The sequence below is a fragment of the Furipterus horrens genome, unplaced genomic scaffold, assembly GCF_987537825.1.
Source record: "Furipterus horrens unplaced genomic scaffold, mFurHor1.1.pri manual_scaffold_3, whole genome shotgun sequence".
Taxonomy (NCBI): Eukaryota; Metazoa; Chordata; class Mammalia; order Chiroptera; family Furipteridae; genus Furipterus; species Furipterus horrens.
Window position 1 is genome coordinate 81,227,325 of NW_028327173.1, and position 21,986 is coordinate 81,249,310.

The 21,986-nt window shown below is 39.6% G+C and overlaps 1 protein-coding gene across 2 annotated transcripts in view; it reads left to right on the plus strand.

The window, feature by feature from the left end:
* Positions 1–1,193: 1,193 nt before the first annotated feature.
* Positions 1,194–21,986, plus strand: part of DTNBP1 (dystrobrevin binding protein 1) — a 165,521-nt gene continuing 144,728 nt past the window's right edge. The window contains exons 1-3 of one of the 2 annotated variants that reach the window (XM_090269791.1): positions 1,194–1,381; positions 11,119–11,172; positions 17,393–17,443. In XM_090269791.1, the coding sequence (XP_090125917.1) occupies positions 1,326–1,381; positions 11,119–11,172; positions 17,393–17,443 (161 nt within the window). In that variant the 5' untranslated portion in view covers positions 1,194–1,325. The remainder of the gene's footprint in view (positions 1,382–11,118; positions 11,173–17,392; positions 17,444–21,986) is intronic. The other variant, XM_090269792.1, reaches the window with a different exon arrangement.

The following is a 21,986-nucleotide window of genomic DNA, read 5'->3' on the forward strand; positions in this document are numbered from 1 at the left end:
TCTCTTAAATAATTTTGTTAGGCTGCTGTGTCAGAGGTGGATTACAGGGTGTGGGTGGTGAACGAGTGGAATCAGGAGAGCTGTCCATGTTCCTGGTGAAAGATGGTGGTGCCTTGGACTACAGTGATGGTAGTGAAGATGGAGAAAGGGGAGCAGGTTCCAGCATTACTTTAGAAATAAAATTGATTAGACTGGATGGATTAATACAGAGGATGAGGACAAGGGAGGAACTAGGGGTGATTTCAGGTGGCTTAACTTAAGCAACTTTGTGGATGGTGGTGCTATTTACTGCAATTAGAAAGACGGGGAGATGCGCAGTTTAGGGGGTAAGTACGCAATCAAATTTTCAGTTTTGGGTATGATGAGTTTGAGATGTCCATTGGATGCATGAGTAAACAACTGATATGAACTGAAGGAGGGGGAAGGAGGACAGGGCTGAAGATGGAGATTTGGGCACCATCGGTGCATTGACGTAATTTACAGGATAATCAGAGAGCATAAACTGGAGATGGAGCCTGCAGAGCAGCTGTTGAAATAGGAGTGGAGACGAAGGAAGAGTGGAAGTATGGTGTTCTTGAAGGCAGGAGAGGATGAATTGTAAGAATGGGGCAAGGAATTGCATTGAGAAACACTGAGAAATAAACAACAACAAAAATCTGGGCAGATAAGAAGCAAACGGTATGGGCACATGGTGGTCACTCCTGGCTGGACAAGGCAACCTCCTTTGGTGTGAAGTGCACAAAAGCCTGATGGAATAGGCTGAAGAGAAAGTGGAAAATAAGAATGTCGAAACAGTTGATTCTTATTGCCACTTTATGAACGAAGAAACTGAGGTTCAGGTGGTTAACGAGCTCACTCAAGGTCAACGAAACAATTTGATCCAGGATCCATGAAACAATTTCCTACAGGAATTTATCCAGCTTGCCTCCAAACCATAAAAACCAGCATTGCACTCAAAGGAGCCCTCAACTTAAAACATTCTTCCTCGATACCACTTCCATTTTAAAGAGAAAAACGAGCTGGCCTAGATTGGGTTAGATTGATAAAGGCATCTGAGCCCCTTGCTTTTTCTGCGGGGAGGGAAGGGCCGCCCCTTATCCGCAGTCCGAGCCCGGTACGGCCCACTGCGGCTGCGCGGGGCGGGGCGGGGCGGGGCGAGAGCGCGAGAGCCCCGACGGAACGCGGAAGGCGCTGCGACGCGGGGACTAAGGCCCGGCCGGGGGCGGGGCAGGCCGCGGGAGTGCGGAGCGCGCGGGTGACAGGTGCGCGGAGGGGAGGGCAGCGCGCAGGTGTGTGACCTCGACCGAGGAGAAACAGTGGCAGCGATGCTGGAGACCCTGCGTGAGAGGCTGCTGAGCGTGCAGCAGGATTTCACCTCCGGGTGGGTATACGGTGGGGACGGAAAGGAAGCGGGAAAGGGGGGTGCGAGGTGGGGAACGCCTGTGCCAGCCGGGGAGCTGGGCGTCAGCCCAGGACACCGCCTCCTTCCCCTCCCCGCACCCCGGTCCAGTCCTGTCCTACGCCTCCCATCACCGCCTCGCGGAGGAAAGTAACGAACTTTCCGGCATTGGCATGCGGCACAAAGTAACTTAGGTCCCAAGGGCCTGGCTCTGACTCGCGCCCCGGGGGCCGGGGTGGTCTGGAGAGTACAGGCTTGCGCTGGGGACACGCGGTACCTACTCCCAGCGGCATCCGCGGGCCGGAGGAGGGGCGTCACGTGAAAGGGAGAGCGCCTCCCAGCGAGACTGTGACCCCGCGCCCTCTCTGCGCCCTCGAACTCCTCCGGGACACCTGCCCTCTCGGCCCCGGAGGGAGCGGGACCACCGCCCCCTCCCCAAGTCCGCCGCGGCGCAACTTTCACGTTCACTGCCGATCAGTCTGCGTCCAGTCTCGGCTCGCACTGTAACCCTTGGCAAGACTTGTTCCTTTTTCCCCTTTTGCTTTCTCTCTCCCTTCGCCCAGGTTTTAGCGTCTCAACGAACAAACTCTTGGGCAAGAGAAACAACAGAACTGCAGCAATACTATTGACTCCTAGTGGTTAAGAGCAAAAATCAAGCGCTTCTCAAATTTTGCTTGGAGTCACCTGGGCACCTTTAACACTCTGATACCTGGGTCGCAGCTCATACCAATTAAATTAGACCGAGGATGGAGTTTTAAAGACCAACCCCCTCCCCACCCCCCAAGCAGATGATTCCAGTGTGCGGCAAAGTCTGGGAATCACAGGTTCTCATCTCTACCACTTAAACGTATTTCTGCAAGTTACCCGAATTACCTCAGTTTCCACGACCATACAATAAAGGGTTATTGTGAGGATTACATGTCAAACACATGTAACCATCATTGTTACTCTGTATCACTATTGTTATTACTTAGTGCTTAATTCATTTTAATTTTTTCATTATTAGGAAGGTTGCCTGTCACCTTTATTAAGGATTGGTCATCTTTAGCTGACAAGTTCTTTGGAGAATGCTCTGAACATGAGGGCAGCTTGAAAAATGCTGTTTTAAATTTCTCGTGAGAAAGATGTTAGCTAAACTTTTATTGGACAAAAATATTTATATTGTTTGTCATTTGGCAAGTAGTTGAGCACTCACCTATAAAGCCTTTTTGGTTGTTTTGGCATTCTTAATAATATTAATTATAGAGGTTCTAGGAGTCATATATTGATGGTGTGCTTGCGTGTTTGCATTTTTACTCCTTTAAATAGTAACTTCTCTTCAGAGTGTAAATTATTGCATTGAAATATTTTGATATGATGCGGAAATGGTCTACTTGTAACATGAGCATGGTACAGCCCTGTTATCATCATTACTTCAAGGAATTCCTTGATGGAATAACAGTGCATCTTCTGGTAGTTACTCTAACTCTCAGGTGGTGTGGTTGCCTCAGAACCCATTCATATGCCTGACCTTTGTTAAGAAAGTTAAACTTACCCAGGAATATGGACTCTCGATCAAAACCATCCTGGGAGAGCTGGATAACCTGACTTTAGGGAGAGGGTTGAGGGGATGTGATTAGAACTCTATGGAAACTGACTTCATGCAAGATGCCATAGAGTGGGGTTAGTTTGGGATTAGACATCCTGAGAGGGCTTTCATTCCATTGAGGCCCTTGTTTGTCTTTCTCCTTACACGGGTCACTCTCAGCTGACAAACCGCTGGACTTGCCAGTGTGTGCCTGTTAACCTGGCAGAGAAATAGCTTACTTCCAAGTGATGGTTGTCTTCCGGGTGACTGGAAACTCTAAACTCTGATGTTCACTTTTGTCAGGTTCTCAAATTTCTCTGCAGTTCTTACCAAGGAAAAACCCACTTAATTTACTTCAGTAAACTCTTATATATAGAGCTTCTTGAGAGTCACCTATTTTACACAATTGAATATTTTGCCTTGCTTAGAAAAGATGAACTTAAACACAGCACGTGTGTGTATCATGTGAAGGCACTGAAGGAGTGAGATGGCTCTCACTTCCCCAGATTATCTAACTGGACCTAGCATTGCTTTAGAACACTTGGAGATAATGCCTGTAGAAGCCAGAGCAGCTCAAATAATTGGAAACTTCAGGCGTTCAGGTTGGCCTAGGTAATCAGGCTGTAGAATTGGGAGCTCTGGTCCTTTTCTGAGCTGTTTCAGTGTGGCCAGTGTTGCTTATTCCCAGTCACTGAGAGCAGCAGCTTTATTGTGGTGCTCATTTTCAGTTTCTGAAAATTTATATAACTGTAGTTTAACTGTAGGAAAATTAACTGTTTTTTAAGTAAAATAAGATTCTTCTTCATTGTTCTCAACAAGAGAATGTCACATTAGTGATTAAAGTATATCTGAAGAATACCATGAATTTCCACCTTCCATTCAAACTGAGAAAGAATACAACTAAAGATCCTCAGGTAAGGGTAGTGTGGAGATTGCTCATGGCCTGTGGAGGACTATTGGTTGTCCATGGACTTATGGCCTTTTTTTAAAAAAGTTTATTCATAATAACATTATGTCAAAATTGAGATAAACCCAGAAGTTTTGTCCCTTTCTGACATAAGCAGATGGCTAGCTGGCCCAAAGGCCACAGGATTGTTCTGGGCCTCACTCTTCCTCTTTCTTGAGCCCTGATTAGATTTAACTCAGAACTCTTGGAGTCTTTGGGAGAGTGCATGTAGAACATCTGGCTTGAGCTCTGAGGGAAACTTTTAGATAGATACACTGAAGTGCACACTTCACATCTACCGGGGGCTTTGATTTTTACTTTTGGAGTAGTTATGACCAAAGGCCTCAGGACTGAAGTGTTCAGGCATGCAAAACCCTTCATGGAACTGAAAATCAGATTTCCTACTTATGGTTTACAGCTGCCTGTCACTGGCTGGCGTTTCCTCTTTGTAATGCTCTGAGTTCTTGTGGGAAGGGATAGAAAATGTGTTACTACTAGCTGCAACCAAGGCAGTAGGTGTTTACCCCTCAAAGCCACCTCTGTGTCAGCCTCCACCCAGTATGCTTATTCTCTCTTCTCCCCTCCTATAGTATCAGAACCTGCTCAAAGGTGGGGATCTCTACATCTAATTCACAGTGTGGTAAAATGGTGAGATTTTGCCTGAAATGTTGACTCTTCCAGAACTGTTCACCTTTTTAATAGGCAGAAAGCTATCTCATTATTCAACTTGATGTAGTAGATAGTTACTGAATTCATACCAAGTGCCAGACACTAGACTAGGCACCCAAACTGTCCTTTTTCATAGACGCTTTTTTCATTTTATTTTTAAAAAAAGATTTAAGGAGTCATGTGCTCAGTTTTGCATAGCCTTTGCTAGCAGTGTCTATATATTGAATTACATCCTGGGGCTGCAAAATTGACTAAAAGATTTCTGCCCTCCATATGCCCTAGACTGGTAGTGATGTAAAGCAAAGAGGTAACTGAGTATTAAAGATACAGGTGATGTATGTGAGCCCAGAGGAAAAGAGTCATTAATTCAGGTGCTTTTGCAGAAGGCTTCAAGGAGGAGGTGGCCTCTAAACTGAGCCTTGTTGAGTAAAGAGGGATTGTGATAGATATGGGAAAGGGCCTTTCAGAGATGAAAGCAGCTATGGGAGATAAAGCTGGAAAGGAAGTTTAGTGACTGATAATACAGGATCTTTAATGCTTTGCTAAGTTAATATATTTACCAAATATTGATTGACTGCTTTCTCTGTGACAGGTACTATTCTAGGAGCTAAGGATATAGCAGAGAACACACCAGACAGCAAATAATGCCCAGCATTATTATCTAGTGGCAGGAGACAAATATCTAGAAGGTCATTTGTACTGTTACTAAAAATAAAGCAAGTTAAGGGGGATGGGGAATGGCGTGATTGCTACTCTATATAGGATGATCCTGGCTCATTTTTAGGTTGACTGAATATTTTGAAGGTGTTTTGTGAAGGGGAGCAACATGAACCTATCTAGATTTCTGGAAGGATAATTTTGGAGGCAGTGTGATGGGAGGACTAGATATGGGGAACAGGGAGATTATTTAGGAGGCTATCATTATAGACCAGGTAAGAGAGGGCAAGGCGGAACTGGTAGAAGTTTAAAAGAAGGAATGGACATGACAGGGCTCTGGTCAAATTTGTAAACAGTGAGATGTAGGAAGTGAAAAAGGTGGAGAAATTGAGGATGTTAATTTTGGAGTATCTTAAATGATGTCATTTACCAGCATGAAAGGATTTAAGAATAGTTTTAAGAGGGAAGGAGCAGTTGACAGTAAATTGGTTGTGAGGTAACTTAATTGCTTGACCTCTAAAAGTTAGAAATTTAAGAAATACTCAAGGAGAGAGGTCAGAACTCAAGTGGTGTATTTGGGATTAATTAGAATGTAGTCTGAATTTCTCTCTCTTCCCTGAGTCTATGCAGCTTTTGGTGACTCTCTTAGGGTTCAGAGATTAGGGAGTCATGTACTTTTAAGTGTGATTGATGCTTTTGTGTTTTCCTGACTTGCGTTTAAGAAAAGAAAAACATTGAACATTAATGGGTAAATATAGTAGATTGGATTTGTATTTATAAACACAATTTAAAGTCACAGTAATGGAGACATGAACATGATTAAAGGAATTCAACCTAAATGACAAAAGATGCTAATATATTGTGGTGTTTTAAAGCAACCATCCTCATCTTTTATAATAGTTGACAAAGTTAGATGAGTAGGAAATTGAGGTGCAAATAAAGAGAGGGCCATCAGGGTCACCCCATGCCATTTTCTGTTCTTCAGTCATTGCTCTGTGTATCATTCTGTTTATCTACTTCGTTTTAAATTTTTTTGTCTAAGCAGTTTTGCTAATCACCTCCATTTCTTAATAAGATGCCTCCATGTTAGTAGTTCCCACAAAGCTTGAAGAAATAAATGTGCTGGTGTCAAATTAAGGTTAAGTCTTTGGGACAATCTAAAAATAAATATTGAAGCACTGTGATGAATTTGAGGTTTAGTGCTCTGAACTCAAAAAGGTGTATTAGTTGCTTTTGGTAGAAAATAATTTTCAGGTGCCTCACTGAAGTCTGTATATTAATATACTCACACAGCAGCACTTATGTCTTCCTGGGGGTACATAGTAATAGGAAGATTAGGAACACTGAAGAAGTCCTGTATGGGAACTGGTGCATGGGGGGACCTCCTTTTTGTTTTATGTTGGCCCAGTAATGTTAATAGTTTCTTACCTTTCTTGATGGTGATACTTTTTGTTTTAATTAGCTCTATACTTTACAGAATGCTACCAAAGTCATATTTGGAATTTTATTTTATTCTTGTGGCAAATCATTGTGGTCAGTATAATACAACCATTTTATGTTTGAGGAAACTGGGGCATTTACACCTAGATTGGTATTTCCTTCTCAGTGTGTCATAACACTGTGGTAGATTAAATAGACTTCATTGGTGGGTTATTTCCAGCACAGGGTCACTGTGAGAAACTTAAGTAGAGTTATGCCAAAATAAAAATGTTAAGCTACTTTCAGTTGAATTCTTGCTCTAGAATGTATTTTAAAAAAGGACCTTTTTGCTTTTTTTGTTACTTGTTGAATATATCCGACCTCATATATTCTTCAGCCTAAAATAAGAATCATTTTAACCCTGTTTTTCTCTCCTGAACTTTACTGTTTCTTATTTTCTTCTAGCTACTTTGTTTTCTCCAGCAGTTTCTATTCTGAATTTTGGCACATTGGCAATTTATATGGAAAAGGTGTGATGAGAAAAGATGATCAAAAAGACTGTTTTGGTTTTTTGGTTAAGAAAATTTTTTAATGAAGTTTCAAATATACACAAAAACAGAATAACACAGTGACCCCCTATATCCATTCATTGTTCAGATTCAACAATTGTCAACTATTGCCACAGTTGCTTTGTCTCTCCTCTTATTTGTAAAGTAAATCTCAGACTTGTCTATTATCTCTAATACATCAGTTTGCATCTCTAAAAAAAATACAGATATTGCATAAATGCAACGCCAGTATCTAACCTAATGAAATGAACACTAATTCTTTGACATTATCAATTATCCAGTCCATAGTCATATTTCCAGATCAGATAAATTCTACACCTTACATTCAGTTAAAGACTAAATTTTTAAGCATATGGTTGTTAAGGAGCCACATGGGGAAGCTTTCTTTGATTCCTTCAATTTTATTTCTAGCTCTGTATAACATTCCCTCTTTCTCTGTTATTCCCAACTAGGGTGTTTTTTTGGGGGGGGGGTGGGGGCAGAGGGAGGGAGAATCCCAAAGTTGATATATTACAAATGAGAAATTAAAAGTTTATTTTATTTTAAAAGTGATCTTTATTGAATCCTGACATTATATAATAATCCAAAGTTCTGCACTTTTAAAGATATCTAGGATATTAACATGACTGGGACTAATGGTTAACATTATGCAATAAATTGAACAATAATGCAATATAAGCATTTTATTAAAGTATGAGTGAAGAAAAGATGCAACATTCAGTTGAATTACTTTGATTGATAAAAGAATACCATGTGCATTTTATAGGAAATGATTTGAATTTAATATGACGAAAAGTAAAAGAAACAGCAATGGCAGTGATGATTATTTCTCACTTCTTTGTGCAGCATTTCAGACTTGTGGTTTTTTCTCTTCTCTTTTGTTATAGGTATATAAATAGCTAGAGATATTTTATTTTGTACTGCCAAAGTAGCCTGTCTGCTTAACTTTCTTCCCCAACCTTCTTATGTGTTACCTAACAGACTTGGAACTGCTTTTTTTTTTTTTTTTTTTTTTTTTGTAATTAAAGTGTACTTGTTATACAATATTATTGGTTTCAGGTGTACAACATAGTGATTTGACATTTATACATTTTATGATATGCTCACCACACTAAGGTTAGTATTTGTCTTGTAATGAACCGTGTCAGGTTATCACACTATTATTAACTACATTCTCCTTCACTTTTTTCACCTATCCCCACCTCTCTGGCAAACATCAGTTTGTTCATTGTTTCTCTAAGTCTGTTTTTGTTTCATTTTGTTTCTTTGTTTTTATTTTTTTATTTTCACATGTAAGTGAAATCATGAGGTATTTGTCATTCTCTGACTTGTTTCTGAAAGGTTATTTTAGAAATAAATATTTGACCCTCCCCTCCACACCCCCACTATTATTAGGGATTAAAAAAAAGAAAAAATAAATAAAGAAATAAATATTTGAAATACCAACCTTGATACATGTGAGATCACATACTAGCGGTCCAAAGAGGATCTTAGCAGTTCCCTTTCAATATCCTTATAACAGCTAAACATATGCAATTTTCCTGAATCACTAGAAATAATACTAAAATAATTTTGAGTGTAATGCACTGCTGTATGGACTATCTAGGATAATCCTACTTAGGATTTCAAAACTAAGTGCTTTTCTCTAACTGTGGAGTAGAAATGGTAGAGCATAGCTATCAAAATACCTTTCCCTAGTTGTTGCGTAATCTATTTTATACCAGGCTTACTAGTTTCCAAGGTACACTTGGCAGGTTTTATTGTTTCTCTAGGACAGATTAGACTTCTTTAATACAATTTCCTAGACTCATCTGGAGATATATACAAATTAGTTTGTATTAAAGAGATTATTTAGTCTTTAAAATTGTAGATAAATCAATCTCATCGATATTTTAATTTTTGAAAAAGTACATAGAGTAATATAAAAGTTTGTATGAAATTGGCATTCCAATTTTTTGAAGTCATTTAATCAGAAGTTCCTTTCAAAAAAAAAGTTTTTTATTCTATTATAGGTGTCCCAATTTCCCCCCCGTGGCTCTCCCCTACCCTGCCCAGCCCCTACCCCTTACTCACGGAGTCAGTCCCCACCTTGTTGCCCATGTCCATGGGTCCTTTATACATGTTCTTTGACTGGACCCTTCCTTTCCTTTCCCCTGTTATCCCCCATCCTCCTTCCCACTAGTCACTGTTAGTCTGTCCCTTGTTGACATCCCTCTGGTTCTGTTTTGCTCATTTGTTTGTTTGTTTATTAGGGTCTACTTATAGGTGAGATTATATAGTATTTGTCTTTCACCACCTGGCTTATTTCACTTAGCATAATACTCTCCAGTTCCATCCATGCTGTCACCAAGGGTAGGAGTTCTTTCTTTCTGCTGTGTAATATCCCATTAAGTAAATGTACCACAATTTTGTTTTGTTTTTTTCCACTCAATTACTGATGGGCACTTAGGCTGTTTCCAGCACTTGGCTATTGTAAATAGTGCTGCTATGGGCATTGGGGCGCATAGGTATTTTTGAATTGGTGTTTCAGGATTCTTGCGGTATATTTTCTGATGTTTAGCCAGGCATTATTGACAAAAAAAGATGGAATATTGTGTCAGGGTTTGCATGTATAGTTGTGCAGATTGTATACTACGCAGCACAGGGCTGGGACATTTGTATGAGAGGGAGTGTGTATTAGGACAGTTTTTGACTGATGGCAGTTAAGATGTCTTGAGAAAGGAGCACTTATTTCAATTTTTACAAAGGCTGTGTGGGGGCTAGCAGTGGTACTATTGTCTGTCTTTCAGACTTTATTTAGAAATGAATATTTGTTGAAGTAATCAAGAGAATGTACAGCAATATCTCATATGAGATTATATCACCTACACTTGCTTTTTGGCAACCTCAATAATATAGTACAGAGTCCACAGCCAAAAGAAGGTAACAGTGGGCCAATGAAGTGAAATAAATTATACAAAGTTTATGAACTTAATATTTATATATAGAAAAGCCTATTTCATTATATATATGGGTTTCTGACCCATTTATATGTTTTTCATTTGTATATTTTCCCCATTCTATTTGCTTTAAAAAATAGCATATAGAAGGGAAAGAAGCTGTAGAGTTAAGCAGCTCACAGAAGCAGTAGGTGATAACTGATAAACAGATGGCCAGTGGTGGGGATGGAAAATTTAAATTTAGAAAAAATAGATGCAGGATCCCAAACCAATTTAAAAAACTAATGTAGATTGGTATCAAGCTGGTAAATGAAGAGGCATTCCTAGCTTGGAAACATGTGAGGAGCGTACTGCTTTGCCACAAAAATGCAGTCAATGGTAGTCATAAATTATGACCTAGAGTTTATGAAAGTGTTAGAATATACCATGTCCTCTTTAATGAAAGAAGGTTTGTAATACATTTTAGAAAGCTTATAAATAGCTAAAATTTCACCAAATGTTGGTACTTAGAGATTTGAATGTATGGCATAGTATTTACTTAAAATGTGCGGCTTAGCTTCGTTAAACCTACCAAGTTCACCTATGTGGACTTCTTTTTCTAACGATGCCAGGTTTCTCTAGTCTGATAACATTTTGGAATTGTTTCTACAAAAAAGAATTTGAGACAAGAAAAAATATAAAAATGTTTGCTACAAATTTCCCATTTGCAGTTTCTCACATATAGTGAGACTATTTGTTTTTACAGTATACTACATATGTTTGCTACAGATTTTTTATTTGTGATAGCTAACATATAGTAAACACTGTATGTTTTTACAAATACTTTTCTGTAGAAATGCTTAATTCTTGCTAAAAATAAATTAGCTCATCTGACCCAAAGATGAACAGTTGTGAAATTTACTGTTGAAAAATTTCTTGAGCTCTAAGAATATTTTATACTTGTTGAATTATAGGTTGAAAACTTTAAGTGACAAGTCAAGAGAAGCTAAAATAAAAAGCAAACCAAGGTAAGTGTGGGGTAAGTTTTAATTTACTTTGACTTAAATTTTGTCCAACTTTTGATTGTAGTCATAATAGTATAATTACTTTGATGGGTTTTAGATCCGTTGAGTGCATATGATCACAATACAATTTATTGATTCTTTCTAAATTTTGTAACACTGGAAAATTTTTTGATAAAATTGTAAAATGGTTGAAAAAATAATGAAATGTAATTTTTTACACTGACAGTCAGTGGTTATTGTTCAATCACATTTAATAATTTTTATTTGTATACTAAGAGCAAATTAAAAATTCTGCATTATTAAGAAACAAATTAAAAATGGAACAGTATTTGGCAAGCAAGCGTCTTTAGCCCTGTTACCTGTTATATATGAAAACACTAGTGTCATTTTTTAAGTAATATTGTATTGTTTATGCTGTTACACTTGTCCCAATTCCTCTCCCTTTAGTCCCCTCTGCCTCACCCCCCATTTCTATAGTCCATCCCTACACAGTTGTCCATTTCCATGGGTCCTTCATATATGTTCTTTGACTAGTCCCTTCACCTTCTTTCAAACATTCCCCACCTCCTTCATCCCCTCTTACCGCTGTCAGTCTGTTCCATGATTCTGTGCCTCTGGTTCTCTTTTGCTCATTAGTTTATTTTGTTCATTAGCTGCCTCTTATAAGTGATATCATATGGTATTTGTCTTTTGCTGCCTGGCTTATTTCACTTAGCATAATAGTCTTCAGTTCCATCCATGCTGTTGCAAAAGGTAGAAATTCCTTCTTTTCTTCTGCTTCACAGTATTTCATTGTGTAAATATACCAACTTTTTTAATCCACCCATCTACTGATGGGCACTTAGGCTGTTTCCAACACTTGGCTATTGTAAATAGCTCTGTTATAAACATAGGGGTGCATAAATTCTTTATTGGTGTTTTGGGATTCTTAGGGTATATTCCCAGAAGTGGAATCACTGGGTGAAAAGGTAGTTCCACTTTTAACCTCTTGAGGAAATTCCATACTGTTTTCCATAGTGGCTGCACCAGTCAGTGTTTCCACCAACAGCGCACTAGGGTTCCCCTTTCTCCACCCTCTTGCCAGCACTTGTTGTTGCCTTACTAATGATAGCCATTTTAAAAGTGTGAAGTGATATCCCATTGTGGCTTTAATTTGTATCTCTCCGATGGTTAGTGATGTTGAGTCTCCTTTTGTAAGTCTGTGGGCCCTCTGTGGGTCCTCCTTGAAGAATTGTCTATTCAGGTCCATTGCCCATTTTTAAATTGGATTGTTTATCTCCCTGGTGTTGAGTTGTATGAGATCTTTATATATTTTGGATCGTAAATACTTGTCCAATGTATCATTGGCAAATAATGTTCTCCCATACAGTGGGTTCCCTTTTCATTGTCCTGATGGTTTCTTTAGCTAAGCAGAAGCCTTTTAATTTGATGTAGCTCCATTTGTTTATTTTTTCCTTTATTTCCCTTGCCCTAGGAGCTATAGCAGCAAAAATATTGCTTCATGGGATATCTGAAATTTTCCTACATATGTTTTCTGCTAAAATTTTTATGGCATCACAACATATTTAAGTCTTTTATCCATTTTGAGTTTATTCTGGTGTAGGGTGTAAGGTGGTGGTCAAGTTCCATTTTTTTTTTTGCATGTACCATTCCAATTCTCACAACACCATTTATTGAAGAGTCTATTTTTACTCCATTTTATGCTTCTTCCCCTTTTGTCAAATATTAATTGACCATAGAGATGTGGGTTTATTTCTGGGCTCTCTATTTTGTTCCTTTGATCTGTATGTCTGTTCTCATGTCAGTACCAGACTGTCTTGATTGCAGTGGTTTTGTATACTGTTCTTAATATCCCCCTGTCCATTTTGTTCCTGCCAATTATGCTTCTTCACCCATGCACCAATCCCCCATTCCTCGCCCTTTCCCTGACCAGCAGATAACCCTCCAAATGATCCCCATGTTTATTATTCTATTCCTGTTCTCATTGTTTGCTTAGTTTGTTTTGTTTTTACTTTTTAGATTCAGCTGTTGATCGTTGTGAGTTTGTTGTCATTTTAATGTTCATAGTTTTGATCTTCTTTTTCTTAAATAAGTCCCTTTAACATTTCATGTAATAATGGCTTGGTGATGATGAATTCCTTTAACTTTACCTTGTCTGGGAAGTACTTTATCTGCCCTTTCTTCTAAATGATAGCTTTGCTGACTAGAGTAAACTTGTTGTAGGTCCTTACTTTTCATCACTTTGAATAATTCTTGACAGCTCCCCTTTTGTCTGCAAAGTGTCTTTTGAGAATCAACTGACAGTCTTATGGGATTTCCTTTGTAGGTAACTCTGCTTTTCTCTCAATGCTTTTAAGATTCTCTCTTTATCTTGAACCTTTGGCATTTTAATTATGATGTGTGTCTTGGTGTGGTCCTCTTTGGGTCCAGCTTGTTTGGGACTCTCTGTGCTTCCTGGACTTACATGTCTATTTCCTTCTCCAAATTTGGCAAGTTTTTCTTCATTATTTTTTCTAATAAGTTTTCAATTTCTTTCTATTCTTCTCCTTCTGGCACCCCTATGATTCAGATGTTGGTACGTTTAAAGTTGTCCCAGAGGTTCCTAATACTCTCCTCATATTTTCAATTTTTTTTCATCCTTCTATTCCAGGTAAATGTTTATTCCTTTTTTTAAAACTGTTGATTTGAATTCCAGCTTCCTTCCCCATCACTGTTGGTTTCCTATATATTTTTCTTTATTTTACTTTGTATAACCTTTATTTTGTGGCCATACTCAGTCATTTCTCTGAGCATCCTGGTCACCAGTGTTTTGAACTCTGCATCTGTTAGGTTGGCTATCTCCATTTCCTTTAGTTCTTTTTCTGGGTTTTTGTTCTGTTCTTTCATTTGGGCCATATTTTTTGCCTCCTCAATTTGTCAGCCTCCTTGTGTTTGTTTCTGTGTACTAGGTAGAGCTACTTTGACTCTGTGTCTTGGTATGGACTAATGTAGTAGGTGTCCTGTAGGCTGCAGTGGCACAGCCTCCCCTGTCACCCAAGCTGGGTACTGGAGGTGCACCTTTTGTGTGGGCTGAGTACACCCTCCTCTTGTATTTGAGCCTTGGTTGCTATTGGGGCAGATCAATGGGAGGGATTTACCCAGGCCATTCAGCTGCAAGGACTGGCTGTAACCACTGACCACAAACCTCCACCTTCTGTGGAGGATCAGCTGCGCAGGGGCAGGGTGGTGGTGTAACAGAACCGGAGCCGTCCCCAAAGTCCCCACAGCCCCTGGTTTTGGGGATGGGAAAAGGAGATAATACAATTTTTGTTACTTTGCATATCTGTAGTAAGTAGTTACTTAAATAATAGCTGTGCTGCAACCCAAAAGGGCAAAAGGGCAGATGATAGGCTTAAGATATTAGCCTTTCCTGAAGGGAAGCTATGCTACCCTCAGGTATAAGGGCGGATGATAGGCTTAAGATACTTTTCATAACAATGACATATGGTGCTCAAGGTCAGCACTTAAAATTAGGGAGCACCATGAGGATAAAAGGAGAGAGGCCATGCAGTCTGAAAGGATGTAGATGGAAGTCAACTAGGAGGTCTAGTGTGGAGAGAGAGAACCATGATGTAACAGCTAGGGAGCTTTGTAGGAGAGCTGGTCCGCCATGAGAGAGGGCCATGCAGGCGGAGTGAGTGTTGAAGTGCAGAAGAGGAGTAGCCATGAGGAAGGAGCTGTGAGCATGGTAAGTAGGAAGAAGTGTCTGTGTAGTTTGTAATCAGGATTTGGCCATGTGGTCTGGGCTAATAGGAATGCAGGCATGCTGCTGCTTTGATCATGCCTGCTCCAGCTGACTGAAGCCACCAAGGATTCTGCCTTGCAGTGCTGAACTCTAGCTGGACTCTTGGAACTCGGAACATAAGGAGAGAACACTCTCTTAGGGCTTGTGCTTCTCCTGGACTTCACCACGATCCACTGTAACATGGCACACGCTTTTCTGGACTATTATACGGTGGCTGATGACAACATACCCCAGATCCTAAAGGAGAGAGCTAACAGATAGGGAATGAGGAACTATTTGGCTTGATTTTTGTTTATAACCTTTTGGGGAGCAAGGGAGGTGCTGGTTTTTGTGGGAAAACAGGGCTCTGAGCTGAAGTGCTCCCAGCCCCCGCCAAGGTTGGAATATTGTAAATAGAGACCTGTTTCTCTCAACACTAATTGTTGAGTCTTACACCAAGGTGCCATGTGAACGAGCCCTGCTCTGCTTGATAACAATGGTGCTCCCACGCGTGAGAAACGCTCACAGTAAAACACCGGGACACAGGACTTGAGCAGCAAGGCGAGGCATTTATTCACGAGTCTGCAGAGTTGGGTGCACAGCCAGCCAGGGGCATGCTGCGTGAAGTGGACAAAGTAAACTGGTTTTATATTAACACGATTAGCTCCCCCTCACTAATGCAATTAGTTCCCCCTCCCCTCTCCTTCTCCCCCATTTCTCCATTGCTGGTTAATCCAGGTTCACAATCTAAAGCAATTAACTACTTAACTAAGGCTGTGATTAATTAAGGGTAATGTAGTTATAGGTCTAATTAAGCGTAATGTAGTTATAGGTCTATCTCCAACTTACTTGCAAAGTTATCTAGCTACATCTTCCCATTTCTTTGTGCTTGATGATGACAATCTTCCTCCTTTTGATCCCAGAGATATGTGTGAGGAGCTGCAGAATGTCATTTCCTCTCCCCTTTTCTATGATTCATCTGTTAATTATCTCCTACTGCTTTGAGTCACTGGCTTCTTTATCCCTTACGCACTGGTCGTCTGTTGCTGTCCACTGGGTGTGCTGGCTCTGGGGTTTCCCCAGTGGTGTAGGCTAGGGTCAGCCCCCACCTTTGTTTTGCCTGTGGCACCCTGCCTGAGCTGTAAAGCTATCTGAGATGGTTGCTACTTGTGCTGGGCTTGGAGATTCCCAGGTGAATTCAAGCTGTGAATCTAGGCTGGCTGCTGGTAGTACCAGGTCTGGAGCTCACTGAATCTGCCTATGTTGGCGTCTCCTCTTCAGAGGATAAGGGTCAGGTTGGGAGAAAGTAAGAAGGATGCTGGGTGGGGCAAGCAGGAATTCAAAGGGTGTAGTGGCTGGGATTCTCGAGGATGGAGCTAGGAGGCTTTCAGAGGCTGGGGAAAGTGGGTTTTCCCACAGGATAGGGGTAGTTGTTTTTCCCCTGGGAGGGGCTTGCCTTTTTTTTTTTTTTTTTTTTTTTTCTCCTGAAGAAGAATGGCTGCTGCAGTATGGGGTTATATCCAGCACTGGGAACCCAGCAGCAGCTTCCCCACAGCTCTTCCCAAAGCCTCCCAGTTCTGATTCTCCTTGCCCCACTGCAGACTATTCTGCCCTCCCTTCACTCAGGACAAAGGTGAGTGGCCGGGAATGCGGATCCTGTGCATTGGCCCCTTAGAACAAACGAAAGGGAAAAAAAGAAACAGAAAAGGTGGCTTTGTCTCTCGCAGGATCCGTCTTTCTCCTGCAGACAAAAAGAAAACAATCCATGGCCTTTCACCACCGGATCCTGCATGTGCAGGTGATCCCAACACTGGTGCTCTGTGCTTGGGAACCCAGCCTGAGGTGCAGGCCTCACTCCTCTCTGGGAGAAGCTCCCTCAGCTGTGTGGCTGCCTCAGCCACCGCCTGTGAAATTGGTTCTGGCCACTGCCCATAAAAGCGGTGCTGGCCCTTTTCAAGTCGCTGCCCTTTCTAGTGGTCGCAAAGTGGTTTTCACCATCCTTGGTTAAGTATCATATCTCCTGCTCAGGTAGTCCTCGGTTGTTATTTCAGGTGGCTGTTCCCCTAGTTGTATTTATTTTCAGCTTGGTTCTGAGAGGCAGTGTGAGATCACCTCTCCTACTCCACAGCCATCTTGTCGCCAGCTGGTGTCATTTTTAAATAAAGTAAAGCATATGACCAAATTTCACTTTGAATCTAGAAGATGAATTAAAAAAAATTATTTTGCATTGCAATAAAGTGTTTATTATATTATTATTTGCTTAAAATATTCTGTAGGGCAAAGTGATAGTTGATAGAGATATTGCATTATATTAACTTTGAAATGAAGCAATACATTTCTCTAAAAGTTCAGGTAAGTTGTCATTAGTGATTTTAAAATATTTCACATTACAATTGACAATGTCAAAATTCTTGCATGTAACCTTTTTTTTCTAAGTAAAATAAGTGTTTCTTTTGGCAGGACTGTTTCATATTTGCCAAAATACTCTGCTGGGCTAGAATTACTTAGCAGGTAAGTGTTTTTATTTAAATAGGAAGATTATGCTGCTTACTATTGTCTAAAAATACTTTATAATCTTGTAGATAGAAATTTAAAACAACTAAATTTTATTGGAACATGATGATTGGGAATCATTTACTTATTCACTTCTCTCAGAGGCTTTTACTTTTCACAGATTGATACAAAGGCCATTAAGACTTTGAGCAGATTCATCAATATTGTATTTACTAGTCAATACATACTTTATTACGGGTATTTATTATGCTTATGGTTTCTTTGTCACTAGAAAGTCTTTTCTCTTTAGGTCTAATATTGATTTGAAGAAAAACCATTTTAAATAGATATCTAAAACATAATTTTTTAATTATTAAAAATTGTTATAAAATGCACATAACATAAAATTTACCATCTTAACCATTTTTAAGTGTACAGTGTTAAGTACATTCACGTTGTTGTGCTTCCAATCTCGAAAACTTTTTTATCTTGCAAAACCGGAAAGTCTATCTGTTAATCAACAACTCCCCATTGTCCCCTTCCCTTCACATTCACTCACTGCAGTTTCTAGTCCTGCAGGTTCCATACATGGTAAGTGTCCTGTTCAGGCATACCATTTTTATCTTTTATATCCTATTTTTAGTGTACCTTTTTAATGTTGGGATACACAAATACAGGTGCATTATAGTTGCCTATAGTATTTAGTACAGTAACATGCTGTACAGGTTTGTGTAGCCTCGGAACAATAGGCTATATCGTATAGTCTAGGTGTGCAGTGGGCTGTAACATCTAGGTTTGTATGAGTACACTCTGTCATGTTAGCACAATGACCAAATTGCCAGTGATGCATTTCTCAGAATATATCTCTATTATTAAGTGATGTGTGACTGTATATCATATATTTCCTATGCATTCATCCCTTAATGAACATTTGGGTTGCTTCCACCCTTTGGTTATTGTGAATAATGCTCTATGAACATGGATGCACAGATATATCCTCCAGACCTGCTTTTTAGTTTTTTGGGTGTTTACCAGAAGTGAAGTTGCTGTATCATATGATAATTCTATTTTTAATTATGTGAAGAACCACTACACTATTTAACATAACAGCTGTACCATTTTATATTCCCACCAGCAGTGCACAACACTTCCTTTTCTCCATATCCTCACCAAAACTTTTAATTAGGTTTTTTTGTTTGTTTGTTTGTAGATATTCTAATTGGTGTTAGGTGGTATCTCCTTGTGGGTTTTTTTAAACTATATTTTATTGATTATGTTGTTACAGTATTCCCAATTTCTTTTCCCTTTACTCCCCTCTTCCCAGTACCACCCTTCACTCCAGCAATCCCCCCCCCCTTAGTTCATGCCCATGGGTTGTGCATATAAGTTCTTTGGCTTCACCCTTTCCTATAGTATTCTTAACATCCCCCTGTGTATTTTGTACCAATCAATTATGCTTCTTAATCCCTGCACCCTTTCCCCATTTCTCCTCCTTCCCCCTCCCAGCTGACAACCCTGCAAATGATCCCCGCACCTATGATTCTGTTCCTGTTCTGATTGTTTGCTTAGTTTGTTTTTGTTTTTATTCTTTAGGTTCAGTTGTTGATAGTTGTGAGTTTGTTGTCATTTTCATGTTCATAGTGTTGATCTTCTTTTCCTTAAATAAGTCCCTTTAACATTTCATATAATAATGGCTTGGTGATGATGAACTCTTTTAGCTTTACCTTGTCTGGGAAGCACTTTATCTGCCCTTCCATTCTAAATGTTGGCACATTTAAAGTTGTCCCAGAGGTTCCAAAGCCTCTCCTCATTTTTTTCAATTCTTGTTTCTTCATTTTGTACTGGTTGACTGTTTCTTCCTTGTATTCCAAATCATAGATTTGAACCCCTGTTTCCTTCTCTTTACCATTGGTTTTGTGTGGATTTTCCTTCATTTCATTTAGCATAGCCTTCACTTCTTCCCTTATGCGTTTGCCATACTTAAGCATATCTGTCAAGTCTGTGAGCATCTTTATCACCAGTGTTTTAAATTCTGCATCTGTTAGGTTGGCTATCTCTTCATTTGTTAGCTTGGCTATCTTCTCATCGCTTAGTTCTCCCACTGGAACCTTGATGCATTCTGCCTTTTGGGCCATACTTCTCTCTCTCCTCATCTTGACAGGCTCCTGTGTTTGTTTGCCTCTGTGTCTTAGAGCTTTTGTTCCTGTTACATTGTAAGGGGCAGAGCCTTAGGGATTCGTCAGTACAGGGCTACCTGTTTCACCACGTTGTGGCACTTTGTGTGAGGGAGGGGTCTGAGAGGGAACAATGCTGCTTGCTCAGCACTCGCCCTTTATCCAGGGACTTCTCCCACTTCTGTATGGGACTGGCACCTCTCTAGCTATTGCCCTGGCAGCTGTTTCCAGAGTGGAAGAGTCTGCAGACGTTCTAGGACCATGGGGGCCCTTTAAACAAGCGGACTCTGCTGAGTGACCAGCAGTTTCTGCCTTTGCCCCAACCCCCACTGGTTTGCACAGTCAGAAGCAATGAGGCTTTATTGTCCCTGGTGCTGGAACTGTGAGCTGTGCGGTCTGGTCTGGTGCTGGGAGTGCTTCCCAGGAGTCCCCCTTGACTTTTTTAAATGTTTGACTGCGCTTTCTGCTGGCCTACCCCTGCCGCCGCTGCCACCGCTGCTGCCACCGCCATCACACCACATTCACTTCGCCCCTCCTACCTGTCTGGATGAGTATTTCTTCTTTATATCTTTGTTTGTTGGACTTCCATGTGGTTCAGTTTTCTGGAACTCCTGGTTGTCTCTAGTATCCAGGTAGTTGCATTCCTTCTTAGTTGTAGAAGGAGATGCAGCGTGTCTGTCTAGGCCTTCATCTTGGCCAGAAGTCCATTGTGGTTTTATTTGTATCTTCCTAATGATTTATGATGGTCATCATCATCTTTTCCCGTGCTTATTGGCCATTTGTATATTTTTAGAATAATGTTTATTCAATTCCTTTGCCTATTTTTGAATAGCGTGTTGTTTCTATTATTGTTGAGTTTTAGGAGTTCTCTACATATTCTGGATATTAATCCTTTATCAGATACATGATTTGCAAATATCTTACCCCTTTCTGTGAATTGCCTTTTTACTCTGTTGATTGCATACTTTGGTGCACAAAAGTTTTTAATTTTGATGGTCTAATTTGTCTAATTTTGTTGTTGTTGTTTCCTGCACCTGTGGAGTCATATCCAACAAGTCATTGCCAAATCCAGTGACATGAATCTTTCCCTCATGTTTTCTTCCAAGAGTTTTATAGTTTTAGTTCTTAAGTTTGTACTTTTGATCCATTTTTAGTTAATTTTTGTATATAGTTTTAAGGGTCCAGCTTCATTCTTTTGTGATTAGATATCCAGCTTTCCAAGCACCATTTGTTAAAAAGACTATCCTTTCCTTACTGAATGGTCTTTGCACCCTCATCAAAAATTATTTGACCATATGTGTGAGGGATTATTTATGGACTCTCCATTTTATTGGTCTATATGTCTGTTTTTATACCAGTACCATACTGCTTTGTAGTAAGTTCTGAAATCAGAAAGTATGACTCCTCCAACTTTGTTCTTTTCAAGGTGGTTTCACTATTTAGAGTTTCATGAGATTTCATATGAATTTTTGGATGGATTTTTTTCTACTTCTACAAAGAATGCCATTGGGATTTTGATAGGACTTGCATTGATATTGTAGATCACTTTGGGTATTTAATGACAACGTTTTAACAATATTAAGTCTTTCAATTCATGAACATGGGGTATCTTTCCATTATTTTATGTTTTCTTTCTTTCAGCAGTGTTTTGTACTTTTTATCATTACAGTCTTTTACCTGCTTCATTAATTCCTAAACACGTTTTTGATGCTGTTTTAAGTGGAATTGTTTTCTTCGTTTCTTTTTTGGATTGTTCATTGTTAATATGTAAAAATGCAGTTGATTTTGTGTGTTGATATTTCTGTTCTACTTTTCTGAATTTATTTATTAGTTCTAACAGGATTTGTTTTGTGAAATCTCTAGGGTTTTCTGTATATAAGATAATATCATCTGCAAACAGATATAATTTTACTTCTTCCCTTTCAATTTGATTGCCTTTTATTTCTTTTTCTTGCCTAATTGCTTTGGCTAGATCTTTCAGCACTATGTTGAATAGAAGTAGCAAAAATGGGCATCTTTGTCTTGTTTCTGATTTTAGAGGAAAAGTGTTTAATCTTTCTCCACTGAGTATGATGCTAGCTGTGATATTTTTTCATACATCATTTTTATTATGTTGTGATGGTTTCTATTCCTAGTTTTTTTCAGTTTAATCACGAATGGTTATTGACTTCTGTTAAATGCTTTTTTAGCATCAATTGAGGTGATCGTGTTTTTTCCCCTTTCATTTGGAGGTAGGGGGGAACCAATCATTTATGGTATATAATCTTTTTAATATGCTGCTGAATTCAGTTTGCTAGAATTTTTTTAAGGATTTTTGCATCAGTGTTTATAGGAGATATATGTCTAGTTTTCTTGTGCCTTTGTCTGGCTTAGGTATCCGGGAAATG